General features: G+C 45.5%; 2 protein-coding genes across 3 annotated transcripts in view; both read right to left on the reverse strand.

The window, feature by feature from the left end:
* Positions 1-7,937, reverse strand: part of LOC110506994 (F-actin-uncapping protein LRRC16A) — a 220,702-nt gene extending 212,765 nt beyond the window's left edge. For both annotated transcript variants that reach the window (XM_090186089.1, XM_090186092.1), the window contains exon 1: positions 7,478-7,937. In XM_090186089.1, coding sequence (XP_090042215.1) covers positions 7,478-7,517 — 40 coding nt within the window. In that variant the 5' untranslated portion in view covers positions 7,518-7,937. The remainder of the gene's footprint in view (positions 1-7,477) is intronic.
* A 6,060-nt stretch (positions 7,938-13,997) lies between these two features.
* LOC110506163 (tumor necrosis factor receptor superfamily member 11B) lies at positions 13,998-17,209 on the reverse strand. The gene is made up of 5 exons (XM_021585577.3): positions 16,864-17,209; positions 16,156-16,561; positions 15,823-16,008; positions 15,495-15,616; positions 13,998-14,463 (listed from the first exon to the last, which is right to left on the reverse strand). Exons 1-5 carry the CDS (start codon positions 16,864-16,866, stop codon positions 14,194-14,196), a joined length of 987 nt encoding a protein of 328 aa, XP_021441252.3. The 5' UTR covers positions 16,867-17,209; the 3' UTR covers positions 13,998-14,193.
* Between the last annotated feature and the right edge of the window lie 1,700 nt (positions 17,210-18,909).

Genomic DNA, 18,909 nt, shown 5'->3' on the forward strand with positions numbered 1-18,909 from the left:
TCTATCTCTCTCTCTATATATATATATACAGTGCCTTGCGAAAGTATTCGCCCCCCTTGAACTTTGCGACCTTTTGCCACATTTCAGGCTTCAAACATAAAGATATAAAACTGTATTTTTTTGTGAAGAATCAACAAGTGGGACACAATCATGAAGTGGAACGACATTTATTGGATATTTCAAACTTTTTTAACAAATCAAAAACTTTAAACATCCCAAGGAGCACTGTGCAAGCGATAATATTGAAATGTAAGGAGTATCAGACCACTGCAAATCTACCAAGACCTGGCCGTCCCTCTAAACTTTCAGCTCATACAAGGAGAAGACTGATCAGAGATGCAGCCAAGAGGCCCATGATCACTCTGGATGAACTGCAGAGATCTACAGCTGAGGTGGGAGACTCTGTCCATAGGACAACAATCAGTCGTATATTGCACAAATCTGGCCTTTATGGAAGAGTGGCAAGAAGAAAGACATTTCTTAAAGATATCCATAAAAAGTGTCGTTTAAAGTTTGCCACAAGCCACCTGGGAGACACACCAAACATGTGGAAGAAGGTGCTCTGTTCAGATGAAAGCAAAATTGAACTTTTTGGCAACAATGCAAAACGTTATGTTTGGCGTAAAAGCAACACAGCTGAACACACCATCTCCACTGTCAAACATGGTGGTGGCAGCATCATGGTTTGGGCCTGCTTTTCTTCAGCAGGGACAGGGAAGATGGTTAAAATTGATGGGAAGATGGATGGAGCCAAATACAGGACCATTCTGGAAGAAAACCTGATGGAGTCTGCAAAAGACCTGAGACTGGGACGGAGATTTGTCTTCCAACAAGACAATGATCCAAAACATAAAGCAAAATCTACAATGGAATGGTTCAAAAATAAACATATCCAGGTGTTAGAATGGCCAAGTCAAAGTCCAGACCTGAATCCAATCGAGAATCTGTGGAAAGAACTGAAAACTGCTGTTCACAAATGCTCTCCATCCAACCTCACTGAGCTCGAGCTGTTTTGCAAGGAGGAATGGGAAACAATTTCAGTCTCTCGATGTGCAAAACTGATAGAGACATACCCCAAGCGACTTACAGCTGTAATCGCAGCAAAAGGTGGCGCTACAAAGTATTAACTTAAGGGGGCTGAATAATTTTGCACGCTCAATTTTTCAGTTTTTGATTTGTTAAAAAAGTTTGAAATATCCAATAAATGTCGTTCCACTTCATGATTGTGTCCCACTTGTTGTTGATTCTTCACAAAAAAATACAGTTTTATATCTTTATGTTTGAAGCCTGAAATGTGGCAAAAGGTCGCAAAGTTCAAGGGGGCCGAATACTTTCGCAAGGCACTGTATACAGTGTTTTAACAATGTACAAATGGTTAAAGGACACAAGATAAAATAAATAAGCATAAATATGGGTTGTATTTACAATGGTGTGTGTTCTTCACTGGTTGCCCTTTTCTCGTGGCAACAGGTCACACATCTTGCTGCTGTGATGGCACACTGTGGAATTTCACCCAGTAGATATGGGAGTTTTTCAAAATTGGATTTGTTTTCGAATTCTTTGTGGATCTGTGTAATCTGAGGGAAATATGTCTCTCTAATATGGTCATACATTGGGCAGGAGGTTAGGAAGTGCAGCTCAGTTTCCACCTCATTTTGTGGGCAGTGAGCACATAGCCTGTCTTTTCTTGAGAGCCATCTCTGCCTACGGTGGCCTTTCTCAATAGCAAGGCTATGCTCACTGAATCTGTACATAGTCAAAGCTTTCCTTAATTTTGGGTCAGTCACAGTGGTCAGGTATTCTGCCGCTGTGTACTCTCTGTTTAGGGCCAAATAGCATTCTAGTTTGCTCTGTTTTTTTGTTAATTCTTTCCAATGTGTCAAGTATTATCTTTTTGTTTTCTCATGATTTGGTTGGGTCTAATTGTGCTGTTGTCCTGGGGATCTGTAGGGTGTGTTTGTGTTTGTGAACAGAGCCCCAGGACCAGCTTGCTTAGGGGACTCTTCTCCAGGTTCATCTCTCTGTAGGTGATGGCTTTGTTATGGAAGGTTTGGGAATCGCTTCCTTTTAGGTGGTTATAGAATTTAATGGCTCTTTTCTGGATTTTGATAATTAGTGGGTATCGGCCTAATTCTGCTCTGCATGCATTATTTGGTGTTCTACGTTGTACATGGAGGATATTTTTGCAGAATTCTGCGTGCAGAGTCAATTTGGTGTCTGTCTCTCTCTCTCTCTCTCTCTCTCTCTCTCTCTCTGTCTCTCTGTCTCTCTCTCAATGTCTTTATTGGCATGGGAAACATATGTTTACATTGCCAAAGGAAGTGAAATAGATAATAAACAAAAGCGAAATAAACTCTCTCTCTCTCTCTCTCTGTCTCTCTTTCACTCTCTCTGTAGCTCTCGTTTTGTCTCTCTCTCTGTAGCATTCGCTCTGTCTCTCTCTCTCTCTCTTTCTCTCTGTTGCTTTCGCTCTGTCTCTACCCCCTCTCTTCACACTGTACTCCTAATTCTGGAGTCTGGTCTGTATGGGGGAGTTTGGTATAACTGTTCTGGCTGTGACTGTGTGACTGCTCGAACATTAGCTAACTCCTTCACTGTGACTGGGCCTGGGTCAAACCCTCTCTGGGAACACAGGTGTTGTTCTGTTGTTGTAACAATCAATTAGGAGCCATGATCTGTAAACTTCCCTAGATGTAACCCTTTCACCCTGGTGCTTGGCCTTGTGCCAGCTTGTGATTGGCTGACAAGCCTCGGAGTCGTCAGACAAAGAGAAAGTTGTTCAGGCAAATCAGTGTTCTCCTCTCGCTGTTGCTCTTTCACTTGCTCTCTCACCCCCCTCTCTTTCTCTCTCACACACACACACACACACACACACAATCCAGGTGAGGGCTATGAGAGGATCCTCTTGGTTGTGTGTGTGTGCGTCCGTGCGTGTGTGTGAGAGAGAGAGAGAACAGAACAATGAGCATCTCTCAGACAATGCAGCTACTTTCTCTTCCTGGTGTGTTCTGACAGAGAATTCTCATGCTGACTGTTCTGTGCTGACTGACTGACAGCACGCTCCGTGCCGACTGACTGCTCCGTGCCGACTGACTGCTCCGTGCCGACTGACTGCTCCGTGCCGACTGACTGCTCCGTGCTGACTGACTGCTCCGTGCCGACTGACTGCTCCATGCCGACTGACTGCTCCGTGCTGACTGACTGCTCCGTGCTGACTGACTGCTCTGTGCTGGCTGACTGCTCCGTGCTGACTGACTGCTCCATGCTGACTGACTGCTCCGTGCTGACTGACTGCTCCGTGCTGACTGACTGCTCCATGCTGACTGACTGCTCCGTGCTGACTGACTGCTCCGTGCTGACTGCTCCATGCTGACTGACTGCTCCGTGCTGACTGCTCCTTGCTGACTGACTGCTCCGTGCTGACTGCTCCATGCTGACTGACTGCTCTGTGCTGACTGCTCCGTGCTGACTGACTGTTCCATGCTGACTGACTGCTCTGTGCTGACTGACTGTTCCGTGCTGACTGACTGCTCCATGCTGACTGGCTGCTCCGTGCTGACTGGCTGCTCCGTGCTGACTGACTGCTCCATGCTGACTGACTGCTCTGTGCTGGCTGCTCCATGCTGACTGACTGTTCCGTGCTGACTGACTGCTCCGTGCTGACTGCTCCGTGCTGACCGACTGTTCCATGCTGACTGACTGCTCCGTGCTGACTGACTGTTCCGTGCTGACTGACTGTTCCGTGCTGACTGACTGCTCCGTGCTGACTGACTGTTCCGTGCTGACTGACTGCTCCGTGCTGACTGACTGCTCCGTGCTGACTGGCTGCTCCGTGCTGACTGACTGCTCCGTGCTGACTGACTGCTCCGTGCTGACTGACTGCTCCGTGCTGACTGACTGCTCCATGCTGCTCTGTGTTACAACAGCTCCTAGAAGAAATTAGATCCTCATTCTACCGTCACTCCCCTGTTCTATTCTATTGCCGTTGACTGTGATGTCACAGCACATGATGTTATGTCAGCCCTCATTCTCTCAGTCACACCATCACAATGCCTGATTGTTCTGATGGGAGAACTGGCCCCGATACTGTTCTGCTTTTACAACTGCTTGTGTTACTGTGCTGCTTCAAAACAGAATTCCATCACGAGGACAGGGTGTGAGCTTATCAGGAGCTGGTCGATCAACCTCAATGATACTGGAATCTAGAAACGTCTAACGTCAACTACACACGTCTGGTGTCATATCGGGAGGGCAAAAGTCACCAAGCCGAAACCTATCATATCACTGTGAAACAGAGAGGTCTTTATCCACGGGGTTTGGTGTAATCTGGTGTCCTTACATGCAACTAAACTAGTAACTTGAGTCAGGATTTGACCAGCTTCCTTTTCAATACAATTCAATCACATATTTATTTACATTGTAGTCCTACATTGTTTAGATGTTACCGGAGAGCCAAGTCCAGGTCCAAGAGGCTTCTAACCAGCTTCTACCGTCAAGCCATAAGACTCCTGAACAGCCAATCAAATGGCTACCCAGACTATTTGCATTGACCCCCCCCCACCCCCTCCCCCCAATTGTTACTCTGCTGCTATTCTCTGTTTATCATCTATGCATAGTCACTTTAACTATACATTCATGTACATACTACCTCAATTACCTCGACTAACCGGTGACCCCGCTCTTTAATTATTTGTTATGTTTCTATTATCTTTTCATTTTTATTTTTTAATTCTTTATTTATGTTTTACTTCAGTTTATTTTAGTGAATATTTTCTTATCACGTATTTTTCTTGAATCTGCATTGTTGGTTAAGGGGCTTGTCAGTCAGCATTTCACTGTAAGGTCTACTATACCTGTTGTATTCAGCATTTCACTGTAAGGTCTACTACACCTGTTGTACTCAGCATTTCACTGTAAGGTCTACTACACCTGTTGTATTCAGCATTTCATTGTAAGGTCTACTACACCTGTTGTATTCAGCATTTCACTGTAAGGTCTACTACACCTGTTGTATTCAGCATTTCACTGTAAGGTCTACTACACCTGTTGTATTCAGCATTTCACTGTAAGGTCTACTACACCTGTTGTATTCAGCATTTCACTGTCAGGTCTACTACACCTGTTGTATTCAGCATTTCACTGTAAGGTCTACTACACCTGTTGTATTCAGCATTTCACTGTAAGGTCTACTACACCTGTTGTATTCAGCATTTCACTGTAAGGTCTACTACACCTGTTGTATTCAGCATTTCACTGTAAGGTCTACTACACCTGTTGTATTCAGCATTTCACTGTAAGGTCTACTACACCTGTTGTATTCAGCATTTCACTATAAGGTCTACTACATCTGTTGTATTCAGCATTTCACTGTAAGGTCTACTACACCTGTTGTATTCAGCATTTCACTGTAAGGTCTACTACACCTGTTGTATTCAGCATTTCACTGTAAGGTCTACTACACCTGTTGTATTCAGCATTTCACTGTCAGGTCTACTACACCTGTTGTATTCAGCATTTCACTGTAAGGTCTACTACACCTGTTGTATTCAGCATTTCACTGTAAGGTCTACTACACCTGTTGTATTCAGCATTTCACTGTAAGGTCTACTACACCTGTTGTATTCAGCATTTCACTGTAAGGTCTACTACACCTGTTGTAGTCAGCATTTCACTGTAAGGTCTACTACACCTGTTGTATTCAGCATTTCACTGTAAGGTCTACTACACCTGTTGTATTCAGCATTTCACTATAAGGTCTACTACACCTGTTGTATTCAGCATTTCACTGTAAGGTCTACTACACCTGTTGTATTCAGCATTTCACTGTAAGGTCTACTACACCTGTTGTATTCAGCATTTCACTGTAAGGTCTACTACACCTGTTGTATTCAGCATTTCACTGTAAGGTCTACTACACCTGTTGTATTCAGCATTTCACTGTAAGGTCTACCTACACCTGTTGTATTCAGCATTTCACTGTAAGGTCTACTACACCTGTTGTATTCAGCATTTCACTGTAAGGTCTACTACACCTGTTGTATTCAGCATTTCACTGTAAGGTCTACTACACCTGTTGTATTCAGCATTTCACTGTAAGGTCTACCTACACCTGTTGTATTCAGCATTTCACTGTAAGGTCTACCTACACCTGTTGTATTCAGCATTTCACTGTAAGGTCTACCTACATCTGTTGTATTCAGCATTTCACTGTAAGGTCTACCTACATCTGTTGTATTCAGCATTTCACTGTAAAGGTCTACTACACCTGTTGTATTCAGCATTTCACTGTAAGGTCTACTACACCTGTTGTATTCAGCATTTCACTGTAAGGTCTACTACACCTGTTGTATTCAGCATTTCACTGTAAGGTCTACTACATCTGTTGTATTCAGCACATGTGATAAATAACATTTGGATGTGATTATTGAACTCTGTATGCCTATACGGTCACAGCTAGGTAATTACCTTTTAGTTACAGTGTAACTCCTCTGGTATGGCATAAAGGCCAATTAATGCAACGTGTTTTATAAGCTACCCAATCAGCAATGAACACACACCATGCTTTAGGACTACACTGTATAGCATGAAGGCCAATGAACACACACCATGCTTTAGGACTACACTGTATAGCATGAAGGCCAATGAACACACACCATGCTTTAGGACTACACTGTATAGCATGAAGGCCAATGAACACACACCATGCTTTAGGACTACACTGTATAGCATAAAGGCCAATGAACACACACCATGCTTTAGGACTACACTGTATAGCATAAAGGCCAATGAACACACACCATGCTTTAGGGCTACACGGTATAATGAATTGTTCTTTACGTCAACTCCTCTACATCCAGCAGGTGCAGGTCCATCTGATGTCGTAGCTAGGGACTAATAACATAGACACACACGTGGACCATGAGGTTTGAACGAGATGAGTTGCCTGACTGATGTTACACGTAGGTGACATTAGCTCAGATATTCTACGTTTTACAAGGTGATTACCAGAGAGAAACACCTACAAAGACCGTCTGAAGCTACACTCGGCCATGCCTGAGGTTTCCAAACCGTTAGAGATGTACTCACGGGTTTAATAATACTGTAGCCCAATACAACGGGACAACGATTTACTGGGATAAAGACACGATCTAAAAAGGAATGAAAGACAATCTCACTGAGACTACACTGGGATGTCTCTCTATCTAAACGATTTTTCTGCTATTTGTACGATTTTATGTCGCTAAACCCAGCCAGTCTGGTTAAATGTTAAATGATAGTCTAACAATGGAATTCAGCGAATACAGCGTTTCTCTGTTGGAAGGTTATTACTGAAATAGCAGTAACTACATTTTGCCACACAGTAAAATCCCGCATCATTACAAGCCCGTGGTTTTCCCTGGATCACAATAAGACACAGAGGGTTGCCTTTACTAGCGGTTAGTAGCTACCGTAACAAACCGGTGTTCACATGTCTTACCCAGCAGTTCTTTGGGGACCTCTGATACTTCCTCGCTCATTTTTGCAGTCTTGGCTCGACGATAATATCCAACGGAAAACACAAAAATACTGTGTGTCAATAATTCAAATAATTAAATAACGGGTGGATACAACAGACGGAGAGTCCTGCTCGCGAAGTGTCAGGTGCCGCTCCGAACGCCCGGTTACATGTTTCCCTCCCCTCGCGTTTTCGGTAAGATGTATCCACATTTGCCTAGGCGCATATCCCTCCGTTTCCTGTCCGCTTCTAAAACTCAGGATAGGAAAATCATACATTTAAAAATAACGTATTTCCTCAGAGAATCCGCTGATTAACGTCTAGTAGATGACACCATCAGGGCTCACCTCGCGAGAATGAACCGCCACCGGAAGAATCACACACCCTCACACAGAGCCCTCGTAGTACGTTACAGACCGTGATGCGCCAGCCCCTCCTCTCCTGCGACGCCCGGGCCGTGGTGGCTGGCTGGCTGTAGACGGGTCAAGGAGCGCAACAGCAGCGAGGAGAAGGGGACATCTGCTGGCGCTGTGTGAAGCTACATGTTGTACTGTGTGTTAATGCTGTATTATAAGGTTGAAGTGCCTTGCTCAAGGGCACGTTGACAGATTTTTGTCCACATATTTGGCTCGGGGATTCGAACCAGTGACCTTTCAGTTACTGGCCCAACACTCTTAAGTACAAGGCTATCTGCTTTACATTACCTGCTATAGGAATAAAGGGGTAAGTGGAAGTGGAGTGGAGGGTTGGCCTAGAGATGATGATGATGATGAGGAAGAGGAGGAGGAGGAATTTGATGATTGTGAAGATGATGGAGATGAATGTGATGAAGTTGATGGGGAGGAAAAAATAATGATGATGTTGATGGGGAAAGTAATGTTGATGACGAAGGTAATGAAGAGGAGGATATTGAGGAAGAAACGGAGGAGGAGGATCATGAAGAGAATGATTATGAAGCTGATTGGGATGAAGAGGAGGAGGAAGATGATTGTGGTGGTGGAGGAGGGGGGAGAAAGAGGAGGAGGAAGATGATTGTGGTGGTGGAGGAGGGGGGAGAAAGAGGAGGAGGAAGATGATTGTGGTGGTGGAGGAGGAGGGGAAGAAGAGGAAGAGGATGGTGGTGGTGGATGAGGAGGGAGGAAGAGGAGGAGGAAGAGGATTGTGATGGAGAGGGGGAGGAAGAGGATGGTGGTGGTGGAGGAGGGGGGAGGAAGAGGAGGAGGAAGAAGATTGTGATGGAGGAGGAGAGGGGGAGGAAGAGGATGGTGGTGGTGGAGGAGGGGGGAGGAAGAGGAGGAGGAAGAAGATGGTGGTGGTTGATGAGGAAGAGGATGGGGTGGTGGAGGAGGAAGAGGATGGTGGTGGTGGATGAGGAGGAGGAAGAGGATGGGTGGTGGTGGAGGAGGAGGAAGACGATGTTGGTGGTGGATGAGGAAGAGGATGGTGGTGGTGGAGATGGGGGGAGGAAGATGAGGAGGAAGAGGATGGTGGTGGTTGATGTGGAAGAGGAGGAGGAAGAGGATGGTGGTGGTGGATGAGGAGGAGGAATATGATGGTGGTGGTGGAGGAGGAGGAAGACGATGTTGGTGGTGGAGGAGGAAGAGGATAGTGGTGGTGGATGAGGAAGAGAGGGAGGAGGATGATGGTGATGGTGGAGGAGGAGGAAGAGGAGGAGGAAGACGATGTTGGTGGTGGAGGAGGAAGAGGAGGAGGAAGAGGAGGAAGAGGATGGTGGTGGTGGAGGAGGGGGGAGGAAGAGGAGGAGGAAGAAGATGGTGGTGGTTGATGAGGAAGAGGATGGGGTGGTGGAGGAGGAAGAGGATGGTGGTGGTGGATGAGGAGGAGGAAGAGGATGGGTGGTGGTGGAGGAGGAGGAAGACGATGTTGGTGGTGGATGAGGAAGAGGATGGTGGTGGTGGAGATGGGGGGAGGAAGATGAGGAGGAAGAGGATGGTGGTGGTTGATGTGGAAGAGGAGGAGGAAGAGGATGGTGGTGGTGGATGAGGAGGAGGAATATGATGGTGGTGGTGGAGGAGGAGGAAGACGATGTTGGTGGTGGAGGAGGAAGAGGATAGTGGTGGTGGATGAGGAAGAGAGGGAGGAGGATGATGGTGATGGTGGAGGAGGAGGAAGAGGAGGAGGAAGACGATGTTGGTGGTGGAGGAGGAAGAGGAGGAAGACGATGTTGGTGGTGGAGGAGGAGGAAGAGGATAGTGGTGGTGGAGATGGGGGGAGGAGGGGATGAGGAGGCAGAGGTGATATTGAGGATCAATGTTTCTATGTGTCACCTCAGTTGAATCGGTCCTGAGCCATTGAAACCTCACATAAAGGGGCGAGGCAGTTTGCACAGAGACCATGAACACATGCTTTCACCACTGACAGTCTGGGCTGCATTTCTCCATGAGGACTTTGTGATGCAATGAGCAGGATGGAGCATAAAGTTCATCACAACCCATCACCTTGACTTCAATCTTAAATCGCTGAGTCATTACCACAGGACGGGAGTCCAGTCAGCACGTCCTGTTTACGTTGTTTTTAATATGGATTCACCCTGATCTCGTTTACCAGACACTTCTTCCTCCTATTGCTATCCGCAATTAGTCTTGGGATGAGGTTAGATTTACCCTAAAGTGTTGACCCTGTCTGGTCAAGAAAATAAATGGGAAATTATAACAAATGATGACTTAATCCTGCCAATAGATGGCGGTAAAGGGACAGGTTTTGATCAGGAGTCCAACATCAGAATCTTTGTACTGAGCAGATTTTTTACAATAGGCAAGTCAGTTAAAGAACAAATTCATATTTACAATGACGGCCTACCCCCCGGGCCAAACCCCGGACGACGCTGGGCCAATTGTGCCCAGCATCATCCGGGATGAGGAACGGTTCCTTATTCTTGAGCGGTGAGATTCTCTTGTTCATTTGAAATTAGTGAGAAGGGAGCTATATTTGGTGTCTTTCTCCAAGACGTTCCATTTCGGTTACAGTACATTAGTTGTGTTGACAGCAGGGTTCAACTTACAGGTGGGTTGGGGGGAGAGGGGGGGGGGGGGGTACTGGGAACACCCATAACAAATCAGGGCACCCCAACAAGTGTCAAAGATATCTATGTTGGGCACCCAACACAGATAACAACCTCACTCGGAACATAAGGTTGAGAATCATTGTTTTGGCTTTGTTGACATCAACACGGACCCCTTAGGAGCAGAAGATGGTAACACTATCTGCCTTGCTGTGTGCTCACAGGGTTCCCTGTCTTTCTCAGAACACCACAGGCTGTAATCATGCAGGTGCTATTTATCTACTACTCTGTCATTGGATCTGCTCACAGCAGAAGACATGACGTGTATTATCCCTTAAAGCTAAAGGGCTGGAACTGAGCTTATTGTGTCTAGTTTAACCAAGTGTGCTGTGTTTGTGTATCCCAAATCACACCCTATTTCCTATATAGTGCACTACTTTTAATGAGAGTCTTTATGGGGCTTGGTCAACATATGTGCACTTATATAGGAAATAGAGTGTCATTTAGGATGTAATCTGTGTGTTTATTCCAGAAGGAAAAATATTTGTTTTTCAGGCATTGTGGTCAGGCAGAAACACAGTCACACTTTCACAAAACTAAAATGCAGGGGGAAAAAAAAACGTGGAAATTTTGGGTGACTGTGTTTGGGACCGATCTGGAACATTCAGAGTGTTCCAGCCTCCAGCTTCTGAGAAAGACAGAAAGAAAGAAAGAGAGAGAGAGAGCACAAAAGAGAGAGCACAAGAGAGAGAGCAAGAGAGAGCACAAGAGAGAGAGCACAAGTGAGAGAGAGAGAGCACAAGTGAGAGAGAGAGAGCACAAGAGAGAGATGGGGGGGGTGAGAAAGAGAGAGAGAGGGGGGGGTGAGAAAGAGAGAGAGAGAGGGGGGTGAGAAAGAGAGAGAGAGAGAGAGAGAGAGAGAGCGAGGGGGGAGAAAGAGAGAGAGAGAGGGGGGGTGAGAAAGAGAGAGAGAGGGGGGGAGAAAGAGAGAGAGAGGGGGGGTGAGAAAGAGAGAGAGAGGGGGGGTGAGAAAGAGAGAGAGAGAGAGAGAGAGAGAGAGAGAGAGCGAGGCGGGAGAAAGAGAGAGAGAGAGAGAGCGAGGGGGGAGAAAGAGAGAGAGAGCGAGGGGGGAGAAAGAGAGAGAGAGAGAGAGAGAGAGAGAGAGAGAGAGAGAGAGAGAAAGAGAGGGAAAGGATACCTATTGTGTGTCATGGTGGAATGAGGCAGAAATAGCCAGAGAAAGAACAAATGTGGGCTGTTCAAAACAACCATGTCAGAATGCTCCTTAACATGTAGAGGTTTGGCCTACATCTCCAATGGAACCCTATTCCCTATATAGTGCACTACTTTGCCTCAGGGCCCTATAGGACTCTGGTCAAAAGTAGTGCACTATATATGGAATGGGGTTCCATTTGGGAGACATCCCTGGACAACATCACCCGGGGGGTTTTCTGATCGGTTCGTTTCCTGGGGAAAGTCCTGAAGTTAAAATAATTGTTTCAGTTCTGTTCTCGTTCTCTCTCCCTGAAATTGTAATCGTACAGACAGTGGTCAATGACAGCCAGGGGTTGTTTGGACCATTTCAGAGAAGACTATTTCAGAGAAGTCTATTTCAGACACTCATCAATAGATTTAAAAAGCAATTTGTGACAATTTAAGTTGTTTTTATTTTTACATTGATTACTGACTATATATTTTTTTCCATTGATTACTGACTATAAATGGTGACGTGTCGGGCTAAAGATGTATGACAAACAGGATGGAAATCACTTAAGACTGCGGGTCTGGGACACAGACAAACACAATTATCTAAAAGACCTAAATCTAGATTTTTAAAGAGACAGATGACTGGACCTTCATTTTTCTGTCTCTCCACCATTTCCAGTTAAAGCACTTAACTTTTTTTACATTGTGGTTTGTCCCCTTCTGTCCCTAACGTGTTCTGCTGCTTGGTGAAGAAGGAAAGCACCGTTTAGTGGCTTCTCTGTGTCAGGTTTGAGGTTTCAAACGTTTGGTTGAGTGGTCACCTCACCTCCATCAGCGGACCCTATTAGTTAATTAACGCACGCACGCACGCATGCACACAGACACACACGCACGCACACGCACGCACGCACGCACACACACACACACGCACGCACACACACACGCACGCACACACACTATTGGTTCAAAGGATCTAATTTGAGGAACATTTGAGACCCAGGAACCAGACGTGACGGTGGCCTGACCTGGTTGCCTTCAGCAGTCAGACACGGGGACCTCACCATCTCCCCTCTATAGAAATAAATAGTCTGCCATATTGAGTGACCCCATGAGGTAAAATACACGTCTATGTCACCTTTACCCTGGTTATAGTATGTTGGACATAAACGCACACCAACACACTAACTTTACCACGGTGTGTCACCACAATTGTAGAGGAGCCTTGTGAAGACATGAATCACGCTAGCTAGCCTGTTGTTGACATATTGCATGGTGAAGGTTTGGGTGTTGGATGGAGTGAAATGTTTAGGGTGGGGGGGGGGGTCACCTCTTTATGAGTGTGGGGGGGGTCACTTCTTTATGAGTGTGGGGGGGGGTCACCTCTTTATGAGTGTGGGGGGGGTCACCTCTTTATGAGTGTGGGGGGGTCACCTCTTTATGAGTGTGGGGGGGTCACCTCTTTATGGGTGTGGGGGGGGTCACCTCTTTATGAGTGTGGGGGGGTCACCTCTTTATGAGTGTGGGGGGGTCACCTCTTTATGAGTGTGGGGGGGGGTCACCTCTTTATGTGTGTGTGGGGGGCACCTCTTTATGAGTGTGGGGGGGTAACCTCTTTATGAGTGTGGGGGGGGTCACCTCTTTATGAGTGTGGGGGGGGGGGGGGTCACCTCTTTATGAGTGTGGAAAGACTTGACTACATGTTGACAAATCATATTTTACAATATATCTGTTGACAGGAGGCTTGAGGAGGTTTGGGGGAACAGAGAGATAAGAGGTGATTCCTTGTTGATTTACATCTGTTTCCTAAAGTGTGTGGTATTAGATAAGAAGACAACGACAGTATGAAGGTAGAACCACTGTGTGAGGTATTAGATAAGAAGACAATGACAGTATGAAGGTAGAACCACTGTGTGTGGTATTAGATAAGAAGACAACGACAGTATGAAGGTAGAACCACTGTGTGAGGTATTAGATAAGAAGACAACGACAGTATGAAGGTAGAACCACTGTGTGAGGTATTAGATAAGAAGACAACGACAGTATGAAGGTAGAACCACTGTGTGAGGTATTAGATAAGAAGACAACGACAGTATGAAGGTAGAACCACTGTGTGTGGTATTAGATAAGAAGACAATGACAGTATGAAGGTAGAACCACTGTGTGAGGTATTAGATAAGAAGACAACGACAGTATGAAGGTAGAACCACTGCGTGTGGTATTAGATGACAGTGTGAAGGTGGTGTCATGGCTTTAGTAGGAAAAAGGACCATCTCGTTCCCTGAGGACTGACATTAATGTTTCATTATTTGACCAGGACAAAGCAGACACATTGTACAACCATAACGGATCAGTATTTTGGAAGTCAGCTGATAACCAGTGAACACACAAGCATACAGCATACAGCACAGTGGTTTACAGTAGTATATTCATGATCACTGTAGGCTATATGGTACTGTATCCAATCAGTGAGTTATTCAGATTGTGAAACCTCTTCTACATCACAGTGAGGTGATGAGGTCACCCCGTTTCTAACCGAGTTACAATCAGAGGCTTCCTGTAACTCCCTCATCTTCCCCTCTAGTCTCTCTGCCATCACACTCTGATGGGTCTTCCTCAGTATTTCAGGGAGTCTCCTCAGGTCTTCCTCTGAGGCATGCCTGATCCAGTCCTTCACCTGGCCCTGCAAGAGGCCTCTCTGGCCGGACTGGGAGAGGCTGCTGGCCGGGTGCTGCTGCTGCTCCTGCTCAAATCAAATCAAATTCAACTTTATTTAAATTGCATTTAAAATTGAGGCACATTTTCAAATAATAAAATGAAGGAGAAATAGAACAAGAGAAGGCAAATACAAGAGAATAATGAAGTGAAATCATTGATTAAAGGCCAGGTTAAATGTAAACCTCTAACTGTGTGTGTTGGTCATTTGGTATTTAATTAGGATCCCCGTTAGTTGTTGCCAGAGCAGCAACTACTCTTCCTGGGTCCCACACGCAACATAACCCAGGACATAATACACAACATGAATAGACAACAACAGCTTAACGACACAACTACATCACTGTACAGTGGGGCAAAAAAAGTATTTAGTCAGCCACCAATTGTGCAAGTTCTCCCACTTAAAAAGATGAGAGAGGCCTGTAATTTGCATCATAGGTACACTTCAACTATGACAGACAAAATGAGGAAAAAAAATGAATTTTAATGAATTTATTTGCAAATTATGGTGGAAAATAAGTATTTGGTCACCTACAAAAAAGCAAGATTTTTGGCTCTCACAGACCTGTAACTTCTTCTTTAAGAGGCTCCTCTGTCCTCCACTCGTTACCTGTATTAATGGCACCTGTTTGAACTTGTTATCAGTATAAAAGACACCTGTCCACAAGTATTGAGATAAACTTTTGTTATTGACCAAATACTTATTTTCCACCATCATTTGCAAATAAATTCATTAAAAATCCTACAATGTGGTTTTCTGCAATTTTTTTTCTCATTTTGTCTGTCATAGTTGAAGTGTACCTATGATGAAAATTACAGGCCTCTCTCATCTTTTTAAGTGGAAGAACTTGCACAATTGGTGGCTGACTAAATACTTTTTTGCCCCACTGTAAAACAAGAGAAATATAACTACGGTTCTGTACTGACTCAAAACGGAGGAAGACAGAGACCTGCTATTCTAGGTCTCCATTTATCATTTATGTGTTCATATATGACATTACATTCAGTAGCATCGATCAGTACATACACACACAATTACTTAGGGTCTGTCTCTCTAACCTGGTGCTCCTGCTCCTCTTCAGTGGCCATCAACCTCCAGACCAGCTTCCTCAGCTTCACCACTCTCATCTTGTGATGAGCGAAGAAGTCAGGAAGGAAGGTTCTGAGTAGTTTAAACTCACCTGCCAACGAGGAAAACATTTGGATTTGTCTGTATAATACCAAAGTAATGCCAAAATACACGAATATTACTTTCATTACATTTCATAAAAGTCTGCAATAAATAAAATATAGACCACCAATTCTGTTTCAGTATTTTGGGTTTGAAATACACCACAACTAAAAACACAAGTCCATATCAAGATCGTGTCGATAATGTGATACCCACCTCCATCTTTCAGTTCTTCACAGGAAAGGGCGCAGAGGTTATCGTGCCAACACGTACCCCTGAGGACCGTCTTCCGCCCCAGTGACGCGCAATCGGTGTGATTTACGCACAGCGCGCGCGAAGAAGTGCTGTAGGAGAAGGAACCGTGAGGGCATTTTTCACACTCTGTGTCCGTCTCCGTCGTACCTGTGGGGGCATTTGAAATTTTTAAACAAATGTATATTACTATTTGTCCGTTATAAACCGTTATATACCGTTATTCGATCTATCTGCAAAATAACGCTATTGCGCAAAGACGGAAATGGTGATATATCTGTCCATTCTGTTTCTTACCTCTCCGTTTCACCCCGTAGCCAGAAGGACACTCCGTGTGTCTGATACAGAAATCGGCGTCCCAGAAATATCCTCCTTTGCACTCACACACCCTGTCATTGAGAACCGAGCACTCCTCCTTGACCACCTGGTGCTCCCCACAGAACGTGCCGCAGTACAGACACTTGTGCAGGTAGTTCCAGTACTGAGTGTAGTGGCCTGATGGACATGGTGTACACACGGTCTGCGTGGTGGCGGTGCAGTGCGCAGACATGTGATGGCCAGGTGGACAGCGATGACAGGTGAGTAACTGGCCGGTGGAGGAGTCCAGGTGGTGATACGTGGCGGGGGTCTGACTTTGAAGAACCTCTTTCATTGCGCTACAGCTGAGATCAACCGACGCCAGCACTACGAGGATTGTGAACAACTGTAAATATAAGAAAATAATGCACTTTGTTTAGAGCACGTAGAGCAATGTAAAAATGGCTTTATTAAATACATTTGATTGATATAAAGCTTTCAACTGTAGGCTAAGGGGCTACCAATTTATTACACAACATTATTGTAAAATTGACTAATAATTACAAACAGCTTTTTGTCATGGCAACACATTCACATTGTACAATATACCGAAATATGTAACTTTAAAATGTTGCAATATATAAATAATGTGTTAAAAAGGAACATCCTTGTATGTGTCATTATCCCATCATCAGAAGAGTGACTCACCATGTTGATGTTGTCGCTTGTCCAGCTGTAAAAGGACTTGATCGTGGATCCTTCTCTCTGCCCTTTATCGTCAACCTGACTAGAAAGAGGAAGGGGAGGAGTCCTATCCTCTATTGTGGGCTGATTCAGACCTTATCGCCCTTTATCGTCAACCGGACTAGAAAGAGGAAGGGGAGGAGTCCTATCCTCTATTGTGGGCTGATTCAGACCTTATCGCCCTTTATCGTCAACCGGACTAGAAAGAGGAAGGGGAGGAGTCCTATCCTCTATTGTGGGCTGATTCAGACCTTATCGCCCTTTATTGTCAACCGGACTAGAAAGAGGAAGGGGAGGAGTCCTATCCTCTATTGTGGGCTGATTCAGACCTTATCGCCCTTTATCGTCAACCGGACTAGAAAAAGGAAGGGGAGGAGTCCTATCCTCTATTGTGGGCTGATTCAGACCTTATCGCCCTTTATCGTCAACCGTGGACTAGAAAGAGGAAGGGGAGGAGTCAGTCAGGGATGGAGACATGCCCTCTATTAGATCATATTATAACACCTTCACAACATGCCTGGTGTCCCCAGTTAGTCACAACACGCATGGTGTCCCCAGTTAGTCACAACACGCCTGGTGTCCCCAGTTAGTCATAACACACCTGGTGTCCCCAGTTAGTCACAACACACCTGGTGTCCCAGTCAGTCACAACACGCCTGGTGTCCCCAGTTAGTCATAACACACCTGGTGTCCCAGTCAGTCACAACACGCCTGGTGTCCCCAGTTAGTCACAACACACCTGGTGTCCCCAGTTAGTCATAACACACCTGGTGTCCCCAATTAGTCATAACACACCTGGTGTCCCCAATTAGTTATAACACGCGTGGTGTCCCCAATTAGTCATAACACACCTGGTGTCCCCAGTTAGTCACAACACACCTGGTGTCCTCAGTTAGTCATAACACGCCTGGTGTCCCCAGTTAGTCATAACAGGTGAAGAGGGCAAGACAGCGCCTATTCCCCCTCAGGAGACTGAAAAGAGTTGGCATGGGTCCCCAGATCCTCAAAAAGTTATACAGCTGCACCATTGAGAGCATCCTGACTGGCTGCATCACCGCCTGGCATGGCAACTGCTCGGCCTCCTACCTCAAGGCAATACAGAGGGTAATGCGTATGGCCCAAGCTTGCTGCCATCCAGGACCTCTATACCAGGCGGTGTCAGAGGAAGGCCCTAAAAATTGTCAAAGACTCCCCTAGTCATAGACTGTTCTCTCTGCTAACGCACAGCAAGAGATACCGGAGCGCCAAGTACAGGTCCAAAAAGCTTCTTAACAGCTTCTATCCCCAATCCATAAGACTCCTGAACAGCTAATCAAATGGCTAACCAGACTATTTGCATTGCCCCCCCCCCCCTCCCTCTTTTACACTGCTACTACTCTCTATTTATGGTTTATGCATAGTCACTTTAACTCTACCTACATGTACATATTACCTCGACTAACCTGTGCCCCTCCACATTGACTCTGTACCGGTACCCCCTGTATATAACCTCCACATTGACTCTGTACAGGTACCCACTGTACATAGCCTCCACATTGACTCTGTACCGTAATACTGTATATAATGTATATAGCCTCCACATTGACTCTGTACCGGTACCCCCTGTATATAGCCTCCACATTGACTCTGTACTGGTACCCCCTGTATATAGCCTCCACATTGACTCTGTACCGGTACCCCCTGTATATAGCCTCCACATTGACTCTGTACTGGTACCCCCTGTATATAGCCTCCACATTGACTCTGTACCGGTACCCCCTGTATATAGCCTCCACATTGACTCTGTACCGGTACCCCCTGTATATAGCCTCCACATTGACTCTGTACCGGTACCCCCTGTATATAGCCTCCACATTGACTCTGTACCGTGTATATAATGTATATAGCCTCCACATTGACTCTGTACCGTGTATATAATGTATATAGCCTCCACATTGACTCTGTACCGTAATACTGTATATAATGTATATAGCCTCCACATTGACTCTGTACCGTAATACTGTATATAAT

This window comes from Oncorhynchus mykiss, chromosome 2, assembly GCF_057628025.1.
Source record: "Oncorhynchus mykiss isolate SJ-2025 chromosome 2, ASM5762802v1, whole genome shotgun sequence".
NCBI lineage: Eukaryota > Metazoa > Chordata > Actinopteri > Salmoniformes > Salmonidae > Oncorhynchus > Oncorhynchus mykiss.